The sequence below is a fragment of the Sus scrofa genome, chromosome 2 (genome assembly GCF_054392235.1).
Source record: "Sus scrofa isolate SSC_HxYL_T2T_F1_AM1 chromosome 2, Sscrofa_HxYL_maternal_Yorkshire_Landrace_v2.0, whole genome shotgun sequence".
NCBI classification, from domain to species: domain Eukaryota; kingdom Metazoa; phylum Chordata; class Mammalia; order Artiodactyla; family Suidae; genus Sus; species Sus scrofa.
The window spans coordinates 112,089,525-112,115,431 of record NC_139384.1 but is presented as its reverse complement, the minus strand read 5'-3'; the positions used below and the strand labels follow the sequence as shown (position 1 = coordinate 112,115,431).

The 25,907-nt window shown below is 35.6% G+C and overlaps 1 protein-coding gene across 42 annotated transcripts in view; it reads left to right on the top strand.

Moving 5' to 3' along the window:
• Positions 1-25,907, top strand: part of MCTP1 (multiple C2 and transmembrane domain containing 1) — a 537,796-nt gene that overhangs the window by 351,416 nt on the left and 160,473 nt on the right. For all 42 annotated transcript variants that reach the window (XR_014838295.1, XR_014838291.1, XR_014838294.1 and 39 more), the window contains 5 exons: positions 18,668-18,770; positions 20,509-20,611; positions 20,942-21,043; positions 21,424-21,498; positions 23,706-23,825. Coding sequence is in view for 29 of the 42 variants with exons in the window: in XM_021084540.2 (XP_020940199.2) it covers positions 18,668-18,770; positions 20,509-20,611; positions 20,942-21,043; positions 21,424-21,498; positions 23,706-23,825 (503 nt within the window). In the remaining 13 variants the exon portion in view is untranslated. The remainder of the gene's footprint in view (positions 1-18,667; positions 18,771-20,508; positions 20,612-20,941; positions 21,044-21,423; positions 21,499-23,705; positions 23,826-25,907) is intronic.

Genomic DNA, 25,907 nt, shown 5'->3' with positions numbered 1-25,907 from the left:
ACATACACATGCATTGAGCAGGGCACAAGAGTGGATTGAAATTTCAGTCAAATTGTGGGCAGCCTTTCACAGCCTGAGAAAGTGGCACTCTGGTTTGCAAAGTTGGTCAGCTAAATTCTTCGTGAGGGGGAAAAAGTTTGTTTCATTAAAAAATACTATGTCGTATAACTTACTTACCTTTCAACTAACCCACTGAAAAGGTTAATGTCCCTCTGGACCATCAAAGCCAAACCTGCAGACTATCTGGCCCTCTGCGCACTGGGGAAGACTACCACTTCATCAGGTGCTTCTTGAAACTGGACAGATTGTGAGGATAGAAAGACCAATGGGAGGATTTTTTTTTTTTTTTTTTTTTTTTTTTATGGTGAGAAACCTTTCACGTATGTTGCAATGTGTCTTTTCTAGCTTCTAATTATTCCTTGGTTGTGCCCTAATTTCTTTTTTCAACTGAACGTTGAAAGTCTTCTATATTGAGGGACGCTTTCTTTGCAGAATATTTAGACCTGGCCTATTGGTTCTTTCAAGTTCTAAGAGAAGAGAAAGAAAAGGGTTCTTCTCCTCAGCCCCTCCCCTTCATTTTCCCCTGGGTTGTTTTTTTGAGCTCCTGAGGAAGAGGTCACTGCCTCCCCAGGGATTCTAGCCACTCAGTTTCAGAAACACTGATATGGGAGAACTGTGAAGCCCTTTCAAAAGATGCCCTACCTTTTCACTGTATTAAAAGGTACACTAATATAAAACTTCTCTACTCCAGGTGAATTGATCTCTCAAATTAATGTGCCATCTCTTTCAGGAAACAATAGAGGGAGAGAGAGAAAAAAAGAAGACAGCAAAAGAATTTTACAATTAACATAATCTGTCACTGAAATAGTCCCACTACACAGGCTTTTTTTTTTTTCTCCCTAAAACAAAGCTACACATAAAGACTTGTGACTCACCAGCCCCATGGTCTGGAAACCTACTAGTTATGAAGAGAGATGTTTACTACCCCTTTATTTGCATAGACTTTTCCCATGTTTTCTTTAGGAAAACTGTCTTCATTGTTGGAAAATATTTAAGTAACAAAACAGCAGAAAAAGACATGCTACAGTTTTTTTATCAGCTTCCGTGCGAGTCTTATTATCTTAAGAAATAACAGTTAGCAGCTCAGATTCATTAGCAGAGCTAAATTTAAGCCCCATTTGACAGGCTGCCTAGAAAACATTTTGTTTTGCTGTCTGTGGGCTTTAATTAAGATGTGTTCAATTTCAGTCCTCTTCAGTCTCCCCCCCCCCCCAACTTGCTGTGTCACAGACCGGCGATCAGACACTTTTAGATGGTCCGGCCCATGACTTTGACCTTCTGCGCAGTCCGGCGTTCCCTGGGGAACCGTTCAACTCATGAGGTCTGATTTCACACTTCCAGGATGCCTCAGCTCTCTTAACAATGACAGGGAGACAAAGCCCTTTAGAGCAGGCCGCATGGGGACTTGTTTAAATTGGAAACCAGAGAGGAGTCAAGGAACAAGGTTATGGGCTACAGAATAGTGCTTTTAATAAAGAGCTCACAGCTCCAGCTCGGCTCAAAGAAGTCTACCTCTGTACAATTAATTGAGCCATTTATCTGGAGCATCTTAGGCCTCTACTTTCTCACAGAATTGCGTGGTAAATATCAGCTAAGAAGCAAATGAGATATGCATGAAATGAATTTTAACACTTTGATTACTGTGCCTCCAGTCTTCATTAAAAGTAAATTTATTTGTATTTCTGACCTCATTATCAGTGGGCTGCCTGCATTTTTATTGGTTCCTGTGATTTCCAGCTTGTGTGTGTCATGAAGGTATATTTTATACAGAGATTTGGATTTATTATTCTTGGTTTTTTCCCTGAACTTTATGGATCTATTCAGAGAAAGAAAATGAAAAGGTAGCTGTACAGAAAAAGGAGCGTCTGTTCTTTGAAAGTTGTCTCTGCAGTTGGAGAAATGCAAAGCACGTATACATCCAAGATACTGTCATTTTAAAAAATTAACTTTTGTGGGTTATTCAAGCAAATTGCGTAAGATACAAGCAATTGTTGCTTGAGTGGCCCTCAGAATATAAGAACTCTACCTTAAGAAGAAGCTATGCTGCTTCTAATTGTAACAGTTTGAATTTTTAATGACATATGCCTTAATTGCCATTGTCACGTTTAATAACATTGATGATGTCTGATAAATATAGCCTTAGATTTTATGATCATTATTTAAAATGTATATTAGAAGAAGAGGAAATAGATATCCTTTAAACTCTACATAGTCCCATTGGAAGTATTATATATATAATGCAGTAGAATTCTTTCATATTTATAAATTATCAAGGGTAAAATAATTCACAAAAAAGGGGGTTATTTGTGGATATCATTCTTAATATTTAAGCCTTCACTATCTTAAAATCTTAAAACTGTACTTCTTGAATCTTAAAAACAGTTTTACACAAAATGTACTACGAGTTTCCTAAGCATGCTTTACTTCTTTTATATGTTTCTATCTGCTTTTTAATAATTAAGCCTGTAGAAGACTATTAAGCTGATACTATACTTTGAGAAGAAATTTCATCCAATTTATAATGCATTAAAAATATCCAACTCCTGATATTCTTATCATTACAATATACCTAGTTTAGAAAACAATATGACACATGTACATATTAAATGTCTTAACACTATATAAGCCTCTTCCTTGAGATGAGTCTGGACAAATAAAGTCATCACAAGGAAAGAAAGCAAATCATTGCTCTTCATCCTTTTGTGCCACCAAACCTCCCACAGAAATAATAGTTGCTTCCTTTTAGTAATTTTAGCTTAAAAAGCTAAATCATAGTCTAATTATAGAAATGCCAAAGTGTTCTTCTAAAACCAAGTAGTTGAAAAAACAAATATTTGTCAAAAGAGGAATTAAAATGACAGTTTAACACAAGGGCCTGTGAGCCCTGAGTCTGCGCTAGTGTTTTATAGGGAGTTACAGAGGTTATGCGCGATTCCTATGCAGGTCACATGGTTAGAAGATACTGCTCTGAAAGAATAGGTGGGATGACAAAAAGATTAATAATTGGGTTTGATATACTCTAGAGGTGAAGGGCTGTGGGCTGAGAAAGTGGTGGTCCCACTATCAGTGGGAAATGAGGGGAAGAGAAATACTATAAAATAATTAATTGAGTTCTGTGGAACTGAGATTACAAAATGATCCTTGGAGTCAAGAAATAGAGAATTGCTGATTTGGCTGAGAGGGCTAGCTCCAGGATTTCACTCAGTGCTTGAAGGAGTGCTTTCAGATGTTAGAATCATTGTTTAAAATTAAACTAGTATTTATATTTTGTTAAATTATGATATGGTGCAAATAAGAAGTGCATTTTCTAGAGTGGTGGATAAGGGAAATGCTGCAGAGAAGATCTGGATTTAATGAGACTTTTGAAATAAAATCTTACTACAGGGATATCTGGATTATATGATAGTGTAGTTAGACTCATAAATGACTAAATGGTCAAGCTCAAAGGGTGATTATATTAAAGGATTGATAACAATGGGGATGCCAAATGGAGGAATGCTGGGCTCTGTCCTTGGTCTAACCTGTTCACCATATTTATTAATGACTTTGAGGAGATAATTGGCTGCTTCCTTATCAAACTTGCTTGGAGGGATAGTTAATTCATTTTGCTTGAGACCAATATATGTATGCTCTACACACACACACACACGCAATATACAATTTATATATGTAATCAATGGACTGAATAGGCTTAATTCTACAAGATGAACATTAAAAAGTACTAACCAAAAGTCTTTCCTTGTGTACAAAACAGTGATATCTTGCTTTAACAGTAAAAAATATGGAAAAGACTTTGAGTTTGAATTGCATTTAATCATTTCCATGAGAGTGAGTTGTATATACGTCAGTTTTGCTATGAATGAAAGGAGAATGTTGAGAATGTTGAGAATGATATTCTCTTCTGGACTCATCAGACCTACTGGGCTATGAATTCAGTTTTGGAAATTGTAAAGAAAGACATTGACAAACTAACCGTAATATATTCTTGTTGTTTTTTCTGGCATTTTAAAATCAAGGCCATTGAAAAGAGCTCAGTGAAAATGATGATGACAATAATAGTAGCAACTAACATTTATTGAGCCCTTATCACATGTCAGGTACTACCCTAAGCTTGATACAAGGATTATTACAATTAATCTCAAACAACCTAATTAGGTATTATTGTTATCACCACTTTACACATTAGAAAACTGAGATGTGGAGAGGTTAAGTAACTTGTCTGTATCAGCACGCGCGCACACACACACACACAGAGCAGCTCACAAATGGCAAAACAGGATACTGATCCAGATGTATTCACTGAGGCCACCAGCATGTACCAGAGAAAAGAAGATGTTGAATTGGATGTGATTTACTTTGTCAGTTATCCAAAAGCCTGTGGTGGGGAGGGTGTTGTTGCAGGCAAGAGTGGTAATGACCAAGGTTCAATCCAAAGAACAAAACTTCCTTCTAGCGAATTTAATCAGAAAGGGATTTATGGAGTTCCTAATGTGAGTTCCTGCTGTGGTACAGTGGGTTAAGGAATCTGGCCTTGCCACAGCGATGGTATAGATTGCAGCTGTGGCTCAGATTCAATCCCTGGTCCAAGAACATCATATGATGTGGATGCAGCCAAAGCGGGGGAGGAGGGACATGGTTATTATAGGGTTTATAGAGTTTTTACTGGATCACAGAATTTTCGGAGGCAGAAAAGGCCTAAGAAAACAAACTCTAGGGTCAGGTTCCAGATGTTAGTACTAAAGCCACATGAACGAACCAAGAAGTTGCAGCTTCTGTCATATCAGCATGTTGGGAAGACTCTGTGACAGCTGCTTATGCTACTCCTGTTTGCTGTGGACGGATAATTGAGTTTTAATTTCAAATCTTAGGCAGATACCTCTGATTAGTTAAACCTAAATCTCATCTGCAACTCCAGCTGCAAGGGAGTCAGTACATGCTACTTTGGCCTTTTGCTCTGCTCAGGCAGAGACATAATAGAAATAGTTAGATTAGATGCTCAGCAAGCCATCCACAATATTCAGGGCAGGAGGGCAGGCAAAGAACATAAATCTGATGTTCTTGGTGACAAATGCTGTGCCCCTTCTCTGTACCTGCTATTTTATTTAAACTTAAAAAATTATTATACAGGGTAAATCATAGAATAGATAGAAGCTACAGAGACCATAAAATGTAAAGAAGCATTTCCCCAAAATTAAAATTGCCAAAAAATAGATCAGAATATTCCTGTGGAGGTCATGAGTTCCCAGTCACTGGAACTGTTGAAGCAGAGACTGTATGACCACATGCAGAAGGGTTCAAGTCCTGGAAGGGTTTTGGACTTGGCCTCTAAGTCTTCTCTCCCAGCTCTCAGAATCTGAGATCCTGCAGGATGTGCCAAGATGAATAACAGACCCCTTCAATGAGTAGACACTTTGTAGAAGAGAAAAAAAAAAAAGAAAAAAAAAAGATGTCCTGCTAAAGACAAAGCCTTGACAGATGGCAATATTCACTTTTATTGCCTAATAATATTAAAAAGTTTAATCATGTAACACAGTTCTTAACTTTTTAAGACTAAAGAATTTTATTTCATTGCGAAAGATCTTTCCAGCTAATTAATTTACTTGTAGGAAAGATTATCTGAAACCTCATGCTTTTCTGTGGAAAATCTAATTGAATATATATTTAATGTAGGTCCTAAAGTATCTACAAGGCCTTGTGAAAACAAAGGAGCTTATGATGTGTTTTTATACTTACTTCAGGACAAAAAACTTTTACGTTTCTAATCTAGTAACAAGTCACTTGTATGTAGTTTCTTCTTTAATATTAATGGAACATAAATTCTTTAAATGTTTTTACCATAAATTAGCTAAACTCTTAAAGGCTTAGGCATAACTTTTCTATTGCCCCTCCTCATTTCATAAATCCTGTTTTGTTTTTGTTTTTGTTTTTTGCCACTCCCAAGGCATATGGAAATTCCCAGGCCAAGGATAGAATTGAAACCAAGCAGCAGCTACAACCTACTGAATCCTTAACCCACTGTGCCACAGTGGGAACTCCAATCTCCTTTTCCTTTACTTTCTTGTTTTGTTTTATTTCCTATTCTGTCATGTATTTTGAACTATCCAGCATATACCAAGATGATTCACTTCTAGGACTCAAGAGTGCATCTAGTTATACATAGTACCATAAATATTCTTTTGCATCTAGTTCTAGATCCCAAGGGAAATAAAAATACATTATACTTTATTTCCATTGCTCTTAGTCATGGTTCTCAAAGTGTGACTCAGGAATCTCTGGAGGATCCCCAAGACCCATGTAGGGATTTATGAAGCTAAAACTATTTTCATAATAGTATTGAGGTATTATTTTTTTCACTGTCATTTGCTTATATTTTTCAAAGGCTACATAATATTTGATCACTCTGATGTTAACATGTCATGGATTTATTATTGTTATTTCTAAATGAATGATAGGTTATATCTCATTTTTTAAATTGAAGTAGAATTGATTATAATATTATATAAGCTACAGGTGTACAATGTAGTGATTCACAGTTTTAAAGGTTATACTCCATTTATAGTTATTATAAAATATTGGCTCTATTCCCTATGTTGTACATTAGGTAGGTTATTGTATACATAATAGTTTTCACCTTTTAATCCCCTACCCCATACTATCCCTGCCTGCTTCCTTCCCACTCCCCACTGGTAACTATTAATTTATTCTCTGTATCTGTGAGCCTGTTTATTTTTGTTATATTTACTGGCTTGCTATATTTTTTAGGTTCCACATATAAGTGATATTATGCAATATTTATCTTTCTCTGTCTGCCTTATTTCACTTAGCATAATATCCTTCAAGTCCATCCATTTTGTTGCAAATGGAAAAATTTCCTTCTTTTTATGGCTGAATAGTATTCCATTGTCTATATACCACATCTTCTTTAGTCATTAACCTGTTGATGGATATTTAGGTTGTTTCCATAACTTGGCAATTGTAAATAATGCTGCTATGAACATTAGGGTGCATGTATCTTTTCCATTTAGTGTTTTTGGGCTTTTTGCTTATAATTTCTGGGTCATGTGGTAGTTCTATTTTCAGGTTTTTGAGAACCATCTCTACTGTTTTCCACAGTGGCTGCACCAGTTTCAATTCTGGCCAACAATGTATGAGGGTTTCCTTTCTCCATATCCTCACCAACATTTGTTATTTGTATTCTTTTTGATACTAGCCATTCTGACAGGTATGAAGTGATATCTCATTGTGGTTTTGATTTGCATTTTCCTGATGATTAGAAATGTTGAGCATCTTTTCATGTGCCTATTGCCCATTTGCATTTCATCTTTGGAAAAATATCTATTTGGGCCTTCTGCCCATTTTTTAATCAGGTTGTTTGTTTTTTGATGTCAAATTGTATGAGTTGCTTCATATATTTTGGATATTAACCCCTTATCAGTCATATCATTTGCAAATATTTTCTCCCATTCATCAGGTTGTCTTTTCATTTTGTTAATGGTTTCCTTTTCTGTGCAAAGGAAATTAAGTTTAATTAGGTCACATTTATTCATTTTTGTTTTTTTTTTCCTTTGCCTTAAGAAACAGATCCAAAAAAAATCGTTGCTATGATTTATGTAAAAGAGTATACTGCCTATGTTTTACTCTAGGTGTTTTATAGTATCTATTCTTACATTTAGGTCTTTAATCCATTTTGACTTTATTTTTGTATATGGTGTTAGATAATGTTCTAAGTTCATTCTTTTACATGTAGCCATCCAGATTTCCCAACACCATTTATAGAAGAGACTGTCTTTTCTCCATTGTATATTCTTGCCTCCTTTATCATAGATTAAGTGACCATAAATGTGTAGGTTTATTACCAGGCTCTCTATCCTGTTCCATTGATCTGTCTGTTTTTGTGCCAGTACCACACTGGTTTGTTTACTATGGCTTCATGGTATAGTCTGAAGTCAAGGAGCATGATTCTGCCAGCTCTGTTCTTGTTTCTCAAGATTGTTTTGGCTATTTGGAGTCTTTTGCATTTCCATTCAAGTTTTAAGATTATTTGTTCTAGCTCTATGAAGAATATCTTTGGTATTTTGATAGGGATTGCATTGAATCTCTAGATTGTCTTGGGTAAGTATGGTCATTTTAACAATATTAATTCTTTCAACTCAAGAACGCAGATATATCTTTATATGCTTTCATTGTCTTTTTAGGGGCGCACCCGTGGCATATGGAGGTTCCAAGGCAAGGGGTCAAATCGGAGCTGTCGCCACTGACCTACAGCACAGCCACAGCAATGCCAGATCTGAGCTGCGTCTGCAACCTACACCACAGATCATAGCAATGCCAAATCCTTAACCCACTGAATGAGACTAGGGATCAAACCTGCATCTTCATGGATGCTAGTCAGATTTGTTTCTGCTGAGCCACAATGGGAACTCCTCATTTTTAATTTTTAAAATGGTAAATTTTGATGGATAAAACCTACACATACAAAAATCTCTTCAGAACCTCAATAATTTTTAAGAGGAGTGTTCCCATTGTGGCACAGCAGAAACAAATCCAACTAGTATCCATGAGGATACAGATTCGATCCCTGGTCTAGTTCAGTGTGTTATGGATCTGGCATTGCTGTGTGCTGTGGTGTAGGTCACAGGTGTGGCTCAGATCCTGCATTGCTGTGGCTGTGGCACAGGCCAGCAGCTGTACAGCTGTAGCTCCAATCAACCCCTAGCCTGGGAACTTCCATATGCCACAGAAGCAGCCCTAAAAAAAAAAAAAAAAGGTGGGGGGGAAGGGAAAAAAAAAAGAGGGGGGGGGGATTTTTTAAGAGTTTCTGAAACCAAAATGTTGAAGAGCTTTTGCTGTAGGGAAATTATTCTCACTTGAGAGAAGGCAGTATTGGGCCCTTGGGTATTTAGAAATTTCGGTAGGAATTAATTGCCACAATGGTTGGGGAGCCCTACTTGCATAGGGGGTTGGGGATTGGGGATACTAATTGTCTTAAAAAGCATTAGACAATCATAAATAGTGAAAATTGTCCCATATCCTGCATGACTAAATATAGACACTGGTATAACTTTAAAATCTGTTTCATGATTATCTGAATTGAGATTGCATCCTGAAACCGATATTATTTACTGAAATTTTGCAAATGGCTGCAACTTATTATTATTATTATTATTATTTTGCCTTTTAGGGCTCCACTTGTGGCATCTAGAGGTTCCCAGGCTAGGGGTGTAATTGAAACTATAGCTGCCTATACCACAGACCCAGCAACACCAGATCCAAGCCATGTCTGCAACCTACACCACAGCTCATGGCAATGCCAGATCCTTAACCCATTGAGTGAGGCCAGGGATTGAACCCACAACCTCATTGTTCCTAGTCAAATTTGTTTCTGCTGCATCACAATGGGAACTCCAGCTGCAACTTTACACAATAAATGCCAAAGACTTGAGGATTGCCTCAAAGGCACTCATGACCTGGTTCCCTGTTAATTCTCTCACATGTTCTGTTCTTCCTGATGCTCACTGTGCCCTACTATCAAGGTTCCTAAGCACTCTGGGTGTTTGTTGTAGCTCCTCCCTCTACCTGGAACATTTTCCCCCCAATATCCACTTGACTATTCCTTCACTTCATTCAGTTCTTTGCTCAGAACTCCCTTTCTCAATGGGGTCTTCTCCACCCTAATTAAATGTATACACCATCTTCCTCCTCCACATTCTTCAACCCCCTTATCCTATTTTTTTCTGTTTTCTGTTAACACATATTACTCGCTAACATACGATATAATCCACTTATTAATTATGTTCAGTATTTATTTCTTTTTCCTTCCTCCCCACTGTACACAAACTCCAAGAGGGCAGAGACATTTGTTTTCTTTTGCTGTTGTTCATATGGCCTAGCATATAGTAAGTACTCAATAAATATTTGTTGAATAAATCAATGTGATTTTATTGTACATGACTTTCTATTTAGTCTTCTGTATAATAGCATTAAGACATTATGTTAAATTTCAAAATCATTTATGGGTCCATTTTGTTGTTTTTCAGAATAGTAAGGAGGGTACTACAAAAATCTTTAATATGAGAAAATAAGTATTAGACCTAATGGACCAAGAGCCACAGCTCTAAATGGTCCATTTTCCTAGCATAGTGAAACCTGCTTCATGACTTAGTGAGAAAAGAGAAATCCTATTATTATTACTCAGTCCCAGAGCCAGACTCAGTAGGAATCTAGTGAAGAGTATCAGGTAATGTAATTCTACCAATGAGATATTTAATTATGTTGAGGGTCAGTCAATCAAAAAGACTAAGGTCAAAGCCACATCTCAGTGATAAGGAGAGGATTAGATGATGTTTCCAACATAGGTTGATCTTTTTTTTAACTAAAAAAAAATTAATATAAAATAAGTATAAAGAACTTAAAGTTTTTATTTTATATTTGAGTATAGTTGATTTACAGTGTTGTGTTAGTTTCAGGTATACAGCAAAGTGATTTATTTAGACAAGTTTGATCTTTTCTGGGGTAGACCCTAGGATTCCCTCAACTATAACATTGTTGTGTGTTATTGAAATTTCACTTGGGCATATGTTATCATTTAATTATTTAGTGAATTAAAAATGTTGGACTCTTAAATCCCACTATTTCTATTAAAACCAACACTGGAATGAGCATTTTTGTTCCATTAACAAAAATAAGGTTTATTTTTTTAATTTTTATTTTTTCCATTATAGCTGGTTTACAGTGTTCTGTCAATTTTCTACAGTACAGCAAAGGGACCCAGTCACACATACATATATATACATACATTCTTTTTCTTTCATTATCCTCCATCATGCTCTATCATAAGTGACTAGATATAGTTTCCAGTGCTACACAACAGGATCTCATTGATTATCCATTCCAAAGGCAATAGTTCGCATCTGTTAACCCCAGATTCCCGATCCATCCCCATCTCTCCCCCTTGGTAACCACAAGTCTGTTCTCCAGGTCCATGAGTTGTTTTTTTTTTTGTTTGTTTGTTTTTTTCCCTGTGGAAAGGTTCATTTGAGATGTTTGTTAGATTCCAGTTATAAGTGCTATTGTATGGTATTTGTCTTTCTCTTTCTGACTTACTTCACTTAATATGAGTCTCTAGTTCCATCCATGTTGCTGCAAATGGCATTATGTTGTTCTTCTTCATGGCTGAGTACTATTCCATTGTGTATATATATCACATCTTCTTAATCCATTCATCTGTCGATGGACATTTAGGTTGTTTCCCTATCTTGGTTACTGTGAATAGTGCTACAATGAACATACAGGTGCATGTATCTTTTTCATTGAAAATTTTGTTCAGACGTATGCCCAGCGGTGGAATTGCTGGATCATATGGTAGCTCTATATTTAGTTTCCTGAGATACTTCCATACTGTTTTCCATAGTGGTTGTACCCATTTACATTCCCACCAACTGAGTAGGAGGGTTCCCTTTTCTCCATACCCTCTCCAGCATTTCTTGTTTGTTGACTTGTTAATTATGGCCATTCTGACAGGCGTGAGGTGGTACCTTGTAGTAGTTTTGATTTTCATTTCTCTAATAATCAGTGATGTTGAGCATTTTTTCATGTGCTTGTTGGCCATCTGTATATCTTCTTTGGAGAAATGTCTATTCATGTCTTCTACCCATTTGAAATTTGTATTTATAAAAACATGGCAACCTTGATTATAATTTGTTTAGAAATATTAAGATATAAGTATTTCATACTGTAGCAACTGGGGAAATTAAACCAAAGAACTTCATTTGCGCAGGGTAGGCCCAAAATAAAAAACCCCTGTGGGTATGAATTGCTTTCAGTGCTATTGAAAGCCTTGGTGTATTCAGAGATGTGGCAACAGAGAAGTGGTCACTGGGTCCCCATACATGTGCACACCTTTTATAACACATCACACCCAGCAAACTATGCTACTTGTCAGCAGCAAAATGACCTTAGGCAAAGCCAGCCACAGTTGTGTCAAGATTAACTTTCTATTCTAGGAACAAAAATATCATTCAGTATCTTTTGAGTGACTTTAATGCTCAAACCAGTGGTTTGCACTAACTGAAGTCTTCCACTTGCCCACAACAGGTAGCAAGTGAGCAGGGATGGTGCTGACTTTCCTACCAGTTCTTTGTAAATATGTCAGTGTGGTGACTTGAGAGAGCAAGGACAAAGAGTGAGAAAGAATGAACCAATCAGTGCATCCTTTTTAATCCTCAGTGCCACCTTGGAGATTGCCAGAAGCAATGCCCACTGGAGACAGTTCTGATGTTAACTTTTATGACTATAGAAATGTCTCTTCATCATAAGAACTGAAGTAATAGAGTAGATGCTTTAAAATCTGTTATAGGTTTATTTTTACGAGTTAAGGTAAAAGAGTCTCTAATTTAATTTCCTTGGGAGATGTTTTCCCCTATAAAAATGCAAGGAAAAAAGACAGCCCTCAATATTTAGCTAGATTATGGATAAATGCATCAGTCCTGATATAATATTTTTAAACATGTATTTTATACGAGTTCCTTTCACGGCTCAGTGGTTAATGAACTGGACTAGGATCATAGGGATGTGGGTTCGATCCCTGGCCTTGCTCAGTGGGTTAAGGATCCAGCATTGCTGTGAGCTATGGTGTAGGTCACAGACGTGGTTCGGATCCCACTTTGCTGTGGCTGTGGCGTAGGCCAGCGGCTGTAGCTCCAATTCTACTCCTAGCCTCAGAACCTCCCTATGCCATGGGTGCAGCCCTAAAAAAAAAAAAAAAATCTATTTTATAGTCATTATGTAAAATAGATCTAATCTTTGTGTTATTGAGACCCTGTTAAAGAAATCAACAAATAGATTTAAGCTAAATATTTTTTATCACAAATTTTTAAAGTCTTCTCTATGTAATTGTCCTCCACTTCTAAAATTCCTGGTGATCGAGACATGTAATTACCATAGATCACCATGATCTTCTCCACTGGGAGAAAGTCTTCACTTTCGGTTCTGGAGTTAGAGAGTGATATGCTTCCTTTCATTGCTCCCATTGAACCCTTTATTTTGCTTTATCACAGCACTCCCAACCCTGCATTACAACTGTCTATTTACATATCTATCATATCCCCTAAATTGTGCTCACCTTGAGAGCTGGACTACATCTTAACCATACTTAGAATTCTGGGATGAGACAAGCAGACACTCGATAAGTAATGTGTGCATCAAAAGATATTCCCATTTCTCTCTAGAAATTGTCAACATGTTCTCAAGCAAGACTAAGATTCTCTTCTAGCTGTCATGGCAGTGAACCCTACTGTACCCATTCTCACCCAGCACTGCTGCAATTTCTATCTTGTGTCCAAACCAAACTCTCCAGTTTCTTGCACTGGAAAGGAGATTGGTAGGCATTTTTTTTAGCTGAAATAGTCAAAGTTAAGGAAGAACTGGTTGGTACTTCTTCCCATAATTTAGGCTCTTTAAATAGCCAGAAATTATCAGAAGCAAAATATACTTTATCTTTGGATTCTGCCTTAATTCCTTGTGCTTCTAGCCTGACAGTTGAGTAAAATCATTCCAGGTGACTCTAGAGCTTTGCAGAATGCAGTCTTCTTATAGACATCAGCACTGCATCTTTTAGTCAACTCCACTCCACTCCTCACATACTCTCAGCAAGCAAAGCAGCATATCACAAAGTCTAAATGAAAAGATAAAAGGATGAAAAGGAATAATTAAGGAGATAATTAATGGTTAGGTCCATCACTAGTATTTCTGTGATTGTTTTTGTTTGTTTAAGTAGCACATAATCAAGACTGCAAAATTTAGGAACTGAAAAGCCAGCCATTTCAGGCATCATTTAGCAAACCAGATAAAGCACATTAACTATGGGTAGCCACTCTTTTAAAATAAAACTATAGTGTATACTTTCTAGTAGTAAGTTTTTAGTATTTGATATTGTATGTTTACTCTTATTGTGGTTGAAATTGTTGTTAATTTTTAATTGCCCTTGGACTATGAAATGACAGAAGGATACTTTCTAAATTAGTTAAAAATAACATAGCTTATAAAGATGTAATATTGGCATCCATACTGATAGCTGTAAAAACATAATTTTTAGAAGGAAAAGATGAATAGAAGTTAAAAATAAAATTGCCTTTTCTCTCCTTACCAAAATTTTCCTTTGCTGGATTCTAGAGATATCTAGTCAGAGCTCTTTGTTGAATGCTTCTTGTCTTTGCAAAAAAAAAAAAAAAAAAGCTGAATACATTGTTTTTCATCTCCAAATTTTATCAGGCATAGTAGATTGTTCAATATTGACATTTGCAAAATCTGTTGTTTTTACCTTCAAAATATATCCAGAATCCGACCACTTTATATCATCTGGATTATTATAATCTCCCCCGAACTCTTCTGCCTGTCCCCTCCATTGCCCTTTCTCTACCTTATTCTCCAGATAGCAGCCATCATGTCTGTCACACCACCCAAATCCCTCTAAAAACTTTACCTAGCACTTAGAATGAAAGCTAAATTCTACAGAGGGGCTTCCACCCTCCTTGCACTTCTCTAACTATGGCATCTAATACCGTCCCCAACCCTCAATCACTTCCTTCAGTCATACCAGCTTTCTGGATATTTCTAGAAATACCAGGCACAGTCACTTCTCTGACCAAGGGTCACTCCCTTGTTATTTTCATTTCTTTGCCCATGTGTTGCTTTCTCACTGAGACCTTCTCTGGAAGCCTTGTTAAAAATTGTACTACAGTCCAGCACTCCTCACCTCCTTATTGACTTTCCCAACTTCGTCTTTCTCCACAGTACTTAACACCTTCTAAAATACTATGAAATGTTTGTATTCATTGTCTCTCTTCTTCCTCAAACTCCACGAGATCAGGCTTCTTTAAAATTGTTTTATGCATGTATGTCTCCTCAACACAGAACATGCCTGGTACATGGTAAGCCATAATATTTGTTGAATGGATGAATCTATGAACAAGCTCTTCCCATGGATGTATACTGCTAAATACTAAAGCATGGCACAGTTATTGGGAAAGGTCTTGCCTAGTGGTTTACATTAAAATATTATTTAATTAAAGGGAGCATGAACCATAGAGATAGAGCAAGGACTCTGAAGGTCAGATAGACCTGGGTTGGAACAATAGCTTCACTGCAACCTGTGTGACATGGTGAGTTATAAAATCTCCCTACCTCAGTTTCCTCTCTGTGAAATAGAAATAGTAAAAGTATCTTTCTCATAGAATAAGCATAAAAATTTTTGAGCAAAGGAACAGAAACAATGTTAGGCTTCTAATAAGAACTCAGAAAATGTTGGCACGTATGGTAATAATAGGTATTATAATTGTCTTTATTATTGGTATTATCACCTTTATTATTAGTGTTATTTATTGATGTCCTTGCTAGTGTGTCAGACATTCATCTAATTATATTCTTACTATTATCTCTACAAGGGACCATTACTCTCACTGTTGAATGTGTAAGGGAACAAGGCCAGGGTCCTAGAGTGAGTACTCAATCTCTGTTTTGCTCAGCCTCAAAAGTTAAAGACATTTTCCCCAGACCACTGGGCTTTCACCTTGAACTTTAATGCCTTGCCCAGAGCTCTGAAAGTACGTGGAATATCTGAGGATTCCAAAAGTGTGGTATAGCTCAAGTAAGGGGCTTGGAGGACCTTGAGGTTGGAGGTGCAGGTTTTAACCAATACTCTCTGGGAAGACATCAACCATGTGTTAAACTTGAGAAGTTTCAGAGAAATAAAAGTGACAGTGTTTACATAGATTGGTTCATGTCACTGACCATAATCAATCTTTAATATGACTGTAAACACATTGAGAATAATAGATTGGGGAAAATCAGTATGAATTAAAGCCATCTTCAATATCAGTTTGTTCTATTTTAGGCAAAAGGCTTTTTTTTTTTTAATGTAAACACCATTGTATTCTGCACAATATCTAAAATGGTCTCTTAAAAAGCATATTGCTTACCCAGTTCAAGTTATAACATAGTTGCTTCTAGGAGAGTATTTTTGCCAATGATGTTATACAGTGATTGGAATTTAGAATGCAAAAATGACTGAGAGTTGGCTTTAAAAGTTTCTGCCCTGTTGTTAGTGTGGAAATATCTCTAGTGCTTTAACGTCTTTAATAGAAAAGAATTACTGAGAGAATAAGTAATAATGGTAATAGATGGATGATACTGATTTTTCCTAGAAATATCAATTAAACAGCAAGAAAGTATGGGTTGCCACTACCTCATGGCGTAGGGTTTGGTAAATGTATTGCTCTCTTAGCAAGATTTGAAAAGTGTTAAACATTTAAGCACAGATTTTTTTTCTTTCTGATCCATTAGCCAATCACTGACTCTGATCTTCTTTTGTCAGCAAATAAAGATATAGTAACAAGGAAGGTGATGACTGGGAGTCTTTCCACGGGGTTCGTTGAAAGTATTATATTCACTTTTACACAATTGAATATAATTCCTTTCGGGAAAAAATCAAATAATTATTTCCATCCTCTCTAGAAGTTAAAATTTTTTCATGATGAATTTTGGTCTCTGGAGTTTGTTCTTAGGTTTTGCTATTGGAGAAGTGGTACAATTTTTATTGAATCTGTTACACATTGTTGGTCATTTGAGGGCAAGTAAAAACAAGCCAATCAAAATAAAATAGTAATTCAAGTAAAGAAAGTGAAATGAAGGAAAAAAAAAAACCCCAAAGTGCTCTTTTTGTAGTTTTTTTTTTTTAACTAGTTAAGATTAGTATGAATGTACAGATGTAAAAGAAACATGAGAAGGAGGAAGTCCAAGGAAGAGTGAGAGTTACACTTGTCTTTGAACTAAATGTTTCCAGTTTATCATTTCATCAGAAGTGAAAGCAAAGTAGTTAAACTTGACGTGGATTCTATCATAAATAGAGCTTTAATATTTTCTTTGGTTGTTATAGGTAGATATATTTTATCTTTCCAACCTTTTATGCACTGTTTGAAGTTGTAGTTTATGTTCTTTTTTTCCTACCATAGTACCCAGTAGAAAACTAGGTGGAAAGAAGATAATATGAGCCTTAGGAATAACTATGGTTTTGAAAACTGAATCTAATTTTCATTCTTGTACCTGAAGTCTATGGAAGAAAATAAAGTTGTTGATGTGGCAAATAAAATCTATTATAATGTATTTTAATGAGCCAAAAAAGTTTTTTTGAATATTAACTTTCATGGCATGTGTTGAGTTGTAAAAGAAAGTGGTAGCAGGCAGGGTAAGAGGAATGAAGGTGGGAAAAAATACAGATACTGAAGCAGAGGTAAACATTTCACCAGACTTTAAAGACTTTCAGTTCTCTATTCTTTATTGAAAATTATCCCCAAGACCAAAAATTGAAAAGATTACCATAATGTTAAATTATGCAATTATCCTGGGCTATATGAGGTCACTGAACTAACACACACATATTAAATATCTTTTTAATGTAAAATTAATAAATTAAAGGTGAGTCAAAGTTTGTACATCTCATTTGAAAAATTACAATATGGAAAGTAAATACACTGCTGTGTGGAAATACACAGCTTATCGGTCACTGATAGCTAATGAATTCTTTCCTATTAAAATTTAATTGAAAATCTTCAATGATATTTAAGCTTTCACAGAAGTGTAAACCACTGTGACTATAATTCACAATGCATTTAAAACAATTATTCTTTATCATTAAAGTTAATAATATGCACATTAACCTCTTATGTAGTCTAAATCAATATTGTAGTTTAAAAGATATGACCTCTGGACAGCTTTGTCTAAATATTGATTTCATTGTCATTTGTATAAGGTATCAAACAAATTACATGCTGCGCTAATATCATTAATGCTGCCCCCATAGAGCCTCTGACTTTATGAGTTCTTATGATACAGGACATGACATTACAAAAATATTGAGGACATCACAAAATATAATTACCAAATGGATGAGATTTGACTGTGGCAGAACAGAGTCACTGTAAACATATGATAACTTCCAAATCCTTCACTCTCAGTGGATAGAAAAAATACTGCTCTTTAACATGCAGATTTGCTATTGAAGTTAAGTATCAAATGGCAGAATTTTTTCTACCTCAGCGGGTCTAATTTACCTTCCTCTGATGCTATAGATATTTCAGAAGAGAATCTAAAGTCATATTAAAATGTTGTAATTCTGCAATAGAGCAGTTTTCCCAAAAGAAACCTGTTTTAGAAATTTCTGTTACAAGTTACCAGTGAGTCAGATGAGTTGGAAAACACATGAATTAAATAAATGGTCATTGAATTAAATAAAAACTGATTTAGGGATGGATACACATCACATTTTCCCTCATAATTGAAATTATAGTATTATTTTTGTTTTTAAAAATGTGCAAATTAAAATACCAGCAATATAATTTTGCTCTTACTTTTCTTCAGGTTCAAAATTGTTCTGAATCACAACTGTTAACATTTAGTTATATCTAACTTCATTTTGATGGATTTTTTTTTTTTTATTGCACTCTTTCGTTTTCTATAAAACTTTTAAGGAAAGAGATGTAGTAAGGGTAGCCACACCATGAACTGTGGGCGCTATTTATACTAAAAATGTCCCCCCTCCATCTATCTCTTATAGGTAAAAGTGACCCATTTTGTGTGGTTGAACTGAACAATGATAGGCTGCTAACACATACGGTCTACAAAAATCTCAATCCTGAGTGGAACAAAGTCTTTTCATTGTAAGTCGTCATTACCTTGAGCTCATTTCAAAAATGGTGCTAAAGGATATTTATTTTTGAGATTTTTGTGTTTATTCTTAACTGATTAACAGCTCGATGCATCTGGCCTGCCTTTGCTAGTAACAATGAATTGCATAATTGCATTACCTTCCTCGTAGTGAGACCTGGAGAAAGGGTATGCCATTTTTCTTTGTTTTCACAGACATTTTTTTTTTTCACTGTGCATTTTAATATATGATTTGACTAAGGATTTTTCTCCCATTAACTGAATTGCCATACTGCTTCTTCCTTTTATACTTTCTATTGAAATTCTCCCCAGTTGCACTGACACCAAGGAGGACAAAGCTCTATTTGTTCCGTTGCTCAAATCAGCAAACAATCTGGTCTCAAATTCGGCAGATGTTTTAGTTTTGGTTTGTTGCATTTTAGCACAATAAGAATAGTAAGTACTGTCCTAGTCCTAGTTACCAAAACATCCTTTGAGTTACTTTTCTTTTTGTTTTAAGAAGTTTTAAATCTTTTTGATCATGCTGCCGATGTTACACTATAGTATCTCTTAAGTTCGTGGGTTTTTTTTTTTTTTTTTTTTTTTTTAAGCTGGGCTTTAGCAATGAACTCTGAACAAAGGAAAACTCTCCAAGCAGAAGTACTTCTTAAAAGTTTTCTAACATAGTTTTATTTTTCTGTATATGAGGAACAGCTAAACTCCTCCTTAATTTCTTATAATGTCTCTGCTTAAGAGCCAGTAACTAATCAGATTTAATTATCTGACCAATTTATCTTTAAGGAATTTCACATTTTTATAAGAGATGAAAGCCTGGTCAGGAGACTCGCACTCCTAAGAAGGCTGTGGAGAGTGTTTTTCTCTGGAATGCGTAATTGAATGAATAGGTTTGATTATTATCAAAGCCATTAATTGATTGTGCCCTGATAAAGCCTCTTCTCACATGTGGTTGCAGTCTTTCAGTAATGAATATATTCATTTTTTGTTTTCCCTTAATTCATGTTTTCTTGGTAAACAGTTTGATTAAAGAATAAATGCTGTCAACAATTGGGGCTTATTTTTCCAGAAACAAAAATATGAAGAGATTGCACAGTTGTTTATTAACATATGTTGTCTTTGGAATATAATGGAACCTTACTTAATTTCTAAATCCTAGGGTGGTACAATAGCTATCAATGTTACACTTTTTTCTCCATTCCGGACTCTGTGTTGGTTCACTTTTACTGTAAACCTAGCAGAAGTAAGTAAGCATTTTGGTGAGAGCTTAAATAAAAGATATCCTATTAGAATAAAAAAGAAAAATTATATAACATATACTGTGACTCTTGCTGAAATCAAAGCTGATGGTGTTTTTTGTGGGAGTAATAAGAAGATAGGAATTATTGTAATAACAAGAAGTCTAAAAAAGTCTTAAAAACTCTGCCACTTATGGATTTTTTTACAATATTTATTCTTTGCCCATCCAGATGGAAATTATATTTTATTTAAAAATTATAGCTTAAAATTACAATAGTATCAAAGTTCCAGATAATAGAACCATCACTGCTGTCTACAAAGGTGCATTGTGGGAAATTCTGTTAGATACCAAGCTACCTTATGTACATGCATATGCAAATAGTATACATAAAACACATATACACCAAATCAGCTGGAGCTATCTAAATTTTTAAAAGCATTTTTGTTCTTGTTCTCCACTGATAAAGTGTTTTTTTCTTACATATATTTATTATGCAGCAACATTAAAGATATCCATTCAGTTCTTGAAGTGACAGTTTATGATGAAGATCGGGATCGAAGTGCTGACTTTCTGGGCAAAGTTGCTATACCACTGCTGTCTGTAAGTTTTATTCACCTGACACACTGCTCTGTGTTGCTTTTGCTCAAGGAAAAAAAAAAAACCCTCAGCTCTATATCTGTCATTTCTCAACCAAGGTCTGTAATAAGAACACTAAAAATTTTAACATACTCAATTCACGGCCATGTTGAATCCCATGATAGTTAATTTTTCCTGACAGACTTGATCCTGGTAATGAACAGGTACTTGTCAGAATTGCCACAGTTGTTTTGGGTTCTCTGTCAGTTTCAGCAGCTGGGGGTCAAAGGTCACTGAGGGAGTGTATTCAGTGGAGACCGCGAGACAGACGGCTGTCATGTCCTTTTCCCGCAGATTCAAAATGGTGAACAGAAAGCCTACGTCTTGAAAAACAAGCAGCTGACAGGGCCAACAAAGGGGGTCATCTATCTTGAAATAGATGTGATTTTTAATGCTGTAAGTCTTAACTTTGGCTTTTTTGTACTGCTAAAGAGTTCAGTTTCATGAAAGCTTTTGTTCCTGATTTGTAGAGAATTTCTGTCATTCCTCATTTTCTCTAAACCTTGATGTATCCTGGAGAATACGCTTCTGCCACTGCCTGGCACACCCACACTTTCTGTTATAGTTGGCGGCTGCCGCTGTGGCTGTGCTCTGGCCGCTGCCTGCCGGCGTCAGAAATGGAAGCGCATGCATGTGCAACTGTATACATTTATATTTTATGAGCACAGCAGCCAGGACTTTGAAACTTTAGAAATTATTGCAAATTGAACTGCGTGAAAAACTTGTAAACATTTGTAATATATTAATCCATAACAGACACATATGTTGATATATAGGTGAAAGCCAGCTTACGAACATTAATACCCAAAGAACAGAAGTACATTGAAGAGGAAAACAGACTCTCTAAACAGGTAAAAAGCAAGGCAAGATTAATCCCTCTGGGAAGACCTGATTATATCTGTAAAACATCTAAGTAAATTCAAATAAACTTTGGAGGTAGGGGGGAGGAGGAAACTATGGAATTTTTGATCATCTACTGATGTGAAACGGCTTTTTCTTTTTCTCTTTCTTTTTCTCTCTTCCCTTCCTTTACTTAAAAGATCAAACAAGGACAATACCAAACTAATAAGTTGGATGGGGATGGTCAGAAAGGAAAGGGGATACTGTAGGCGCTGCATAGAATGGATATGTATTCATGCGTTAGCAAAAGAGTGATCATTTTGAACATAAAATACAATTTGACTGCCATGGCATGTGTAAATGAGAACACCAAAAGCTGAGGTTCAAATATATGTACAGACCACCCACAGGTATGCTGCAGGTGTTTGTAAAGCGAGCCCAGCCTAAAGCTCATCCCTCTAATCCACAAGAGAGGGGGCTCTATCTTTTAAGGGAAACCTTCCTGTTAATTAGATTTTGACTATGATCTTTTAGAAGTGAACTTTTGTTGGCAGTTCTAGCTAAGAAAATGGAAAATTGGGAACCCTGATTTTTGTGTCATGGAGGAATTTTACATTATGCTTGATATCTCATAATTTGACCTGTAGTTTTAAATTTGGTTAGCTATCAAGTTAAGAGTACTAAGCTACTCCTTTTATAACGGTTTACTTTCAAGTAACACAGCTGAAGTAAAATGTATTTGAGGCTAAAAGTTACAGAATTCATTTGTATGTTTTAAAATCTTTAATAATTTTCTGTGCTATTAGAAGATCAAAAATATTTTTGTTTTTAGTCCCATCAGTTCACCATAAGGCATGGGATCTTTGGTTGTTTAAAGACAATGCATGAGTTACAAATATAATATCTATCTGAACAGAAAGACAGTTTACATTTTTTTCACGGTATAGATAAAAGTAAAACAAAAAAGAGTAGCTCCTAAGGGAAGGTGATCAGAAGCCAAGATGGAGGTAAATAAGGACACTTTTTACTTTGCCTGAAAAGAATTTTTGTTTAAACTGGTATGCAGGTACATGCATCTGTATTTACACATGTATGTGTATTTTTTTCCCTATGACCCCAGTTAACTTTACATACCTAGATCTTTAACATAACAGATGAGCCTTGAAGTGTCCTTGAAGTAGCAAAATATTAACCTGTAGACATATTATTCTATTAACAAAGCTGTAGGTAATTTTTTGAGACTTCAGTGCATAGGCTATTTTTTTTTTACAGCTATAGCTACCCCTTAGTTTTATATTTTAAATTGGAATTATATCAATTTTCTAATACCTTTTTTTTTCTTGTTCCCAGTCTATAATTTATTTTCTGCTTCTTACTGAAGTATAATTGATGTACAATATTATATAAGTTACAGGTGTAGGATATATGACTCAAAATTTTATTAAAGATTATACTCCATTAATAGTTATTATAAAATATTGCTATATTCCCTGTGTTGTATAATATATCCTTGTAGCTTATTTTATAGTAATAAATGTCATATATACATTTTTTAGTGAAAGATTTTTTTAAAGTGTTTGATTACCATACATTTTCCTATAACTCCAAAATTATAAAGTAATGAGAACATGTAGGTGAAGTTTATTGTGGGAATGAGAGAGAATGGAAGAGGAAGACAGGAAGAGAAAGAGAGAATGAGACTATGATAATAAGAAAGAGAGACTCCTACTCAAGTGGCGAAAATAATTTGGTTTTCTGAGATAGCAATCGTTGATGGGGTTTTCTCTAAGGCCCTAAATAAAAACATGGCAAGTTATCCACTTCACTTTGAGATATCTTGAAATTAAGGCATTTAAAGAATTTTAAAATCACAAGATTTGAGAATTTTTAAATACATTAAAGGTTCCTAGTATGAAAGTAGCAAGAAGAAGATGTTTTTCATCTGTTGAAGATTTTTTTCTTTTGAACAAATATAGCCCAACTTGCATGATAATATCGTTTATGAAAATATATTTAAGAAATTGCTCTTATAGTTTCCACCTTCTCTAGAGATACTTCTTTTCCTCTAACTTGAGAGCCTAATTGCTTGGTATAGTCTTACAACTTTATTAACTTTCTGAATCTATTTTAAATCACACTAAACTGGAAGCATTCTGTAGCATCTCTGATTGGCTTTAGTGTTGGAAATTTTCTAATAATATTTTCATCTTCCTTACAGCTACTCCTAAGAAACTTTATCAGAATGAAGCGTTGTGTCATGGTGCTCGTAAATGCTGCATACTACGTTAATAGTTGCTTTGACTGGGCTTCACCCCCAAGGAGCCTCGCTGCTTTTGTGGTATGATCATACTATATTACTTATATTGTGATTCATTAAATTCAGTAATCATAGCTGCATGTTTCTGTGGCTATAGTAACAGTTATGTCAATGTGGCCATTTTAAACTTCTATTTTGAGACTTGACTGGACAGATTTGCCGTGGGCAGGAACCTGATGGATTGTTCAAGGTCTGAGTCCAAGAATATGTCCCTACCCCCCACCCCCGAGATTTCCGGAATTCAAGACATCTCAGCCAATGTATAATTTTCTCTGTGACTGTTAAGAAGTAAAATTTTACATCTTGTGTAACTCCAAATCCCAATAGCAGAGCCAAGAAAAGTTCTTAGTGTTTAAAAAAAAATTAATAATCTTGACCATTCACATTTTAATTGTATTTAACATGTAGATATTTTTTCAAAATATGAAAATCTTGGGCAGGAGAATGCTACTTGGTAATACTTTAACATGTGAATCGTTTGGAAGTAGTTGGACCTACTTAAGACATGTTTTATTATTTCTGAGATTTCCAGGTTTTAAAAAGGCATGGGTGAGAGTCTCATAGATCCAAATAGTCCTCTGACAGTGTTCATCTTGTAGCTTTTTACTTTGGTTGTTTAAAAACTGCCGACGAGACCAACTTGCAGAGCTAGAAAATCCAACGAATACTTTGCTCTGAGCTTCAGCTGGGATTTTCTGCTCTCATGTTATTTTTGCTCATTCAGGATTTCAGTTTGAAGTTTAAGTGGAGTCCTTCTTTTGAAATCTTTTATTTTATGATCGGATTTGTTAGGATATGGGTACCTTATGCATTCTTATAGTTGCCGGTTTAGCAGAATATGACATTATTGTTGGGGCTTACAAGAAGAGCCTTAATTATAGTAACAAATCAACATTTTAGTATTACCATTCAAATGAGTGTATGCACATCTGTTTAGTACTTTGAGCTCTGTTCTCCTCTCAGGACTTGTATAGGACTTTCATTAATGTCTGAGCACATGGAACAAAGAGTGTGTATGTCCCTTTGTGTTGTAAGTTACCAGAAAGTTAGGCGGCCTGCTTCCCATAGACATGTTGTTGTCTCCTTAGAGAAAGCGGTTGTCATCATCAAGTTTAAAAAAAAAAAAAAAAAAAAAGCAAAAAATACTGCAGCTTTCAATATTCTTTTATTTAGCTCCTTCATGTAATAAATACATTGGAGTACTATTAAGCAAACTTTATTATGATTTTTAAGCATCACAGAGGCACTTTGATGTTAATGAGGGAAAAATGATACTGAATTTCATACTTTATGCCCTGACTTCCAGGTTCCAGGGGGCCTTATAGTGGACACAGTAATATTTTAAGGAAACTGTCACGCTGCCATCTTTGATGCACTCCTTCCAAGGTCATCCCCTACAGCTGTTTGTAAAATTGGAAACAGAGAAACCTCTATTATCATATCGTTTGTTCAGGAACATTCATTTTGAATGCTGTAGCATTACAATGTGTGAGTAAATCTTCATAAACTTCATCTGGCTTCGAGAGGGCATTCGTGTTCAGTGAATTCAAGATGGCAGTCTTTTTCAGTTTCCTTCTAATTGAAAAAAAATCAGGCACCGAAATTCTGAAACTTTGCTATGTGTACATAATAATACTTGAGTGGTTTCATTGTAAGGGAGTCAATATTCACCGGTGAAGAGGTATAGGAATATCTCTCTATAGCTGGTGGTCAGTTACTAGCGGACTCGGTCCCATAAAGCACAAGCTGAATGTAAGATGCTTTCAAATAAGCGGGGGAGGGAGGCCACAATAAAGTAGGAAAAGGGACTGCGGACACTGATGGTGAAAGAAAGAGGCTGCAAACTGTGATGTGAATTTATCTTAAGAGTACTTTGGGGAAGAAACAATAATATTAACTGTTTCATTGATTAAAAGAAGCACTAAATTACTTTCCATTGAATGTGATTAAAATAGTGAATAACAAAGCCAGGCTTCACTTACCTAGACCTGAACTAGGAGTTCCATGAGAATGGGGACCCTGCCTTTTTCACCTGGGATTCCAGCATCACCTGCATAGTGCCTCCCACTATAAATTGTAGGTGCCCAATATAAATGACTTTCT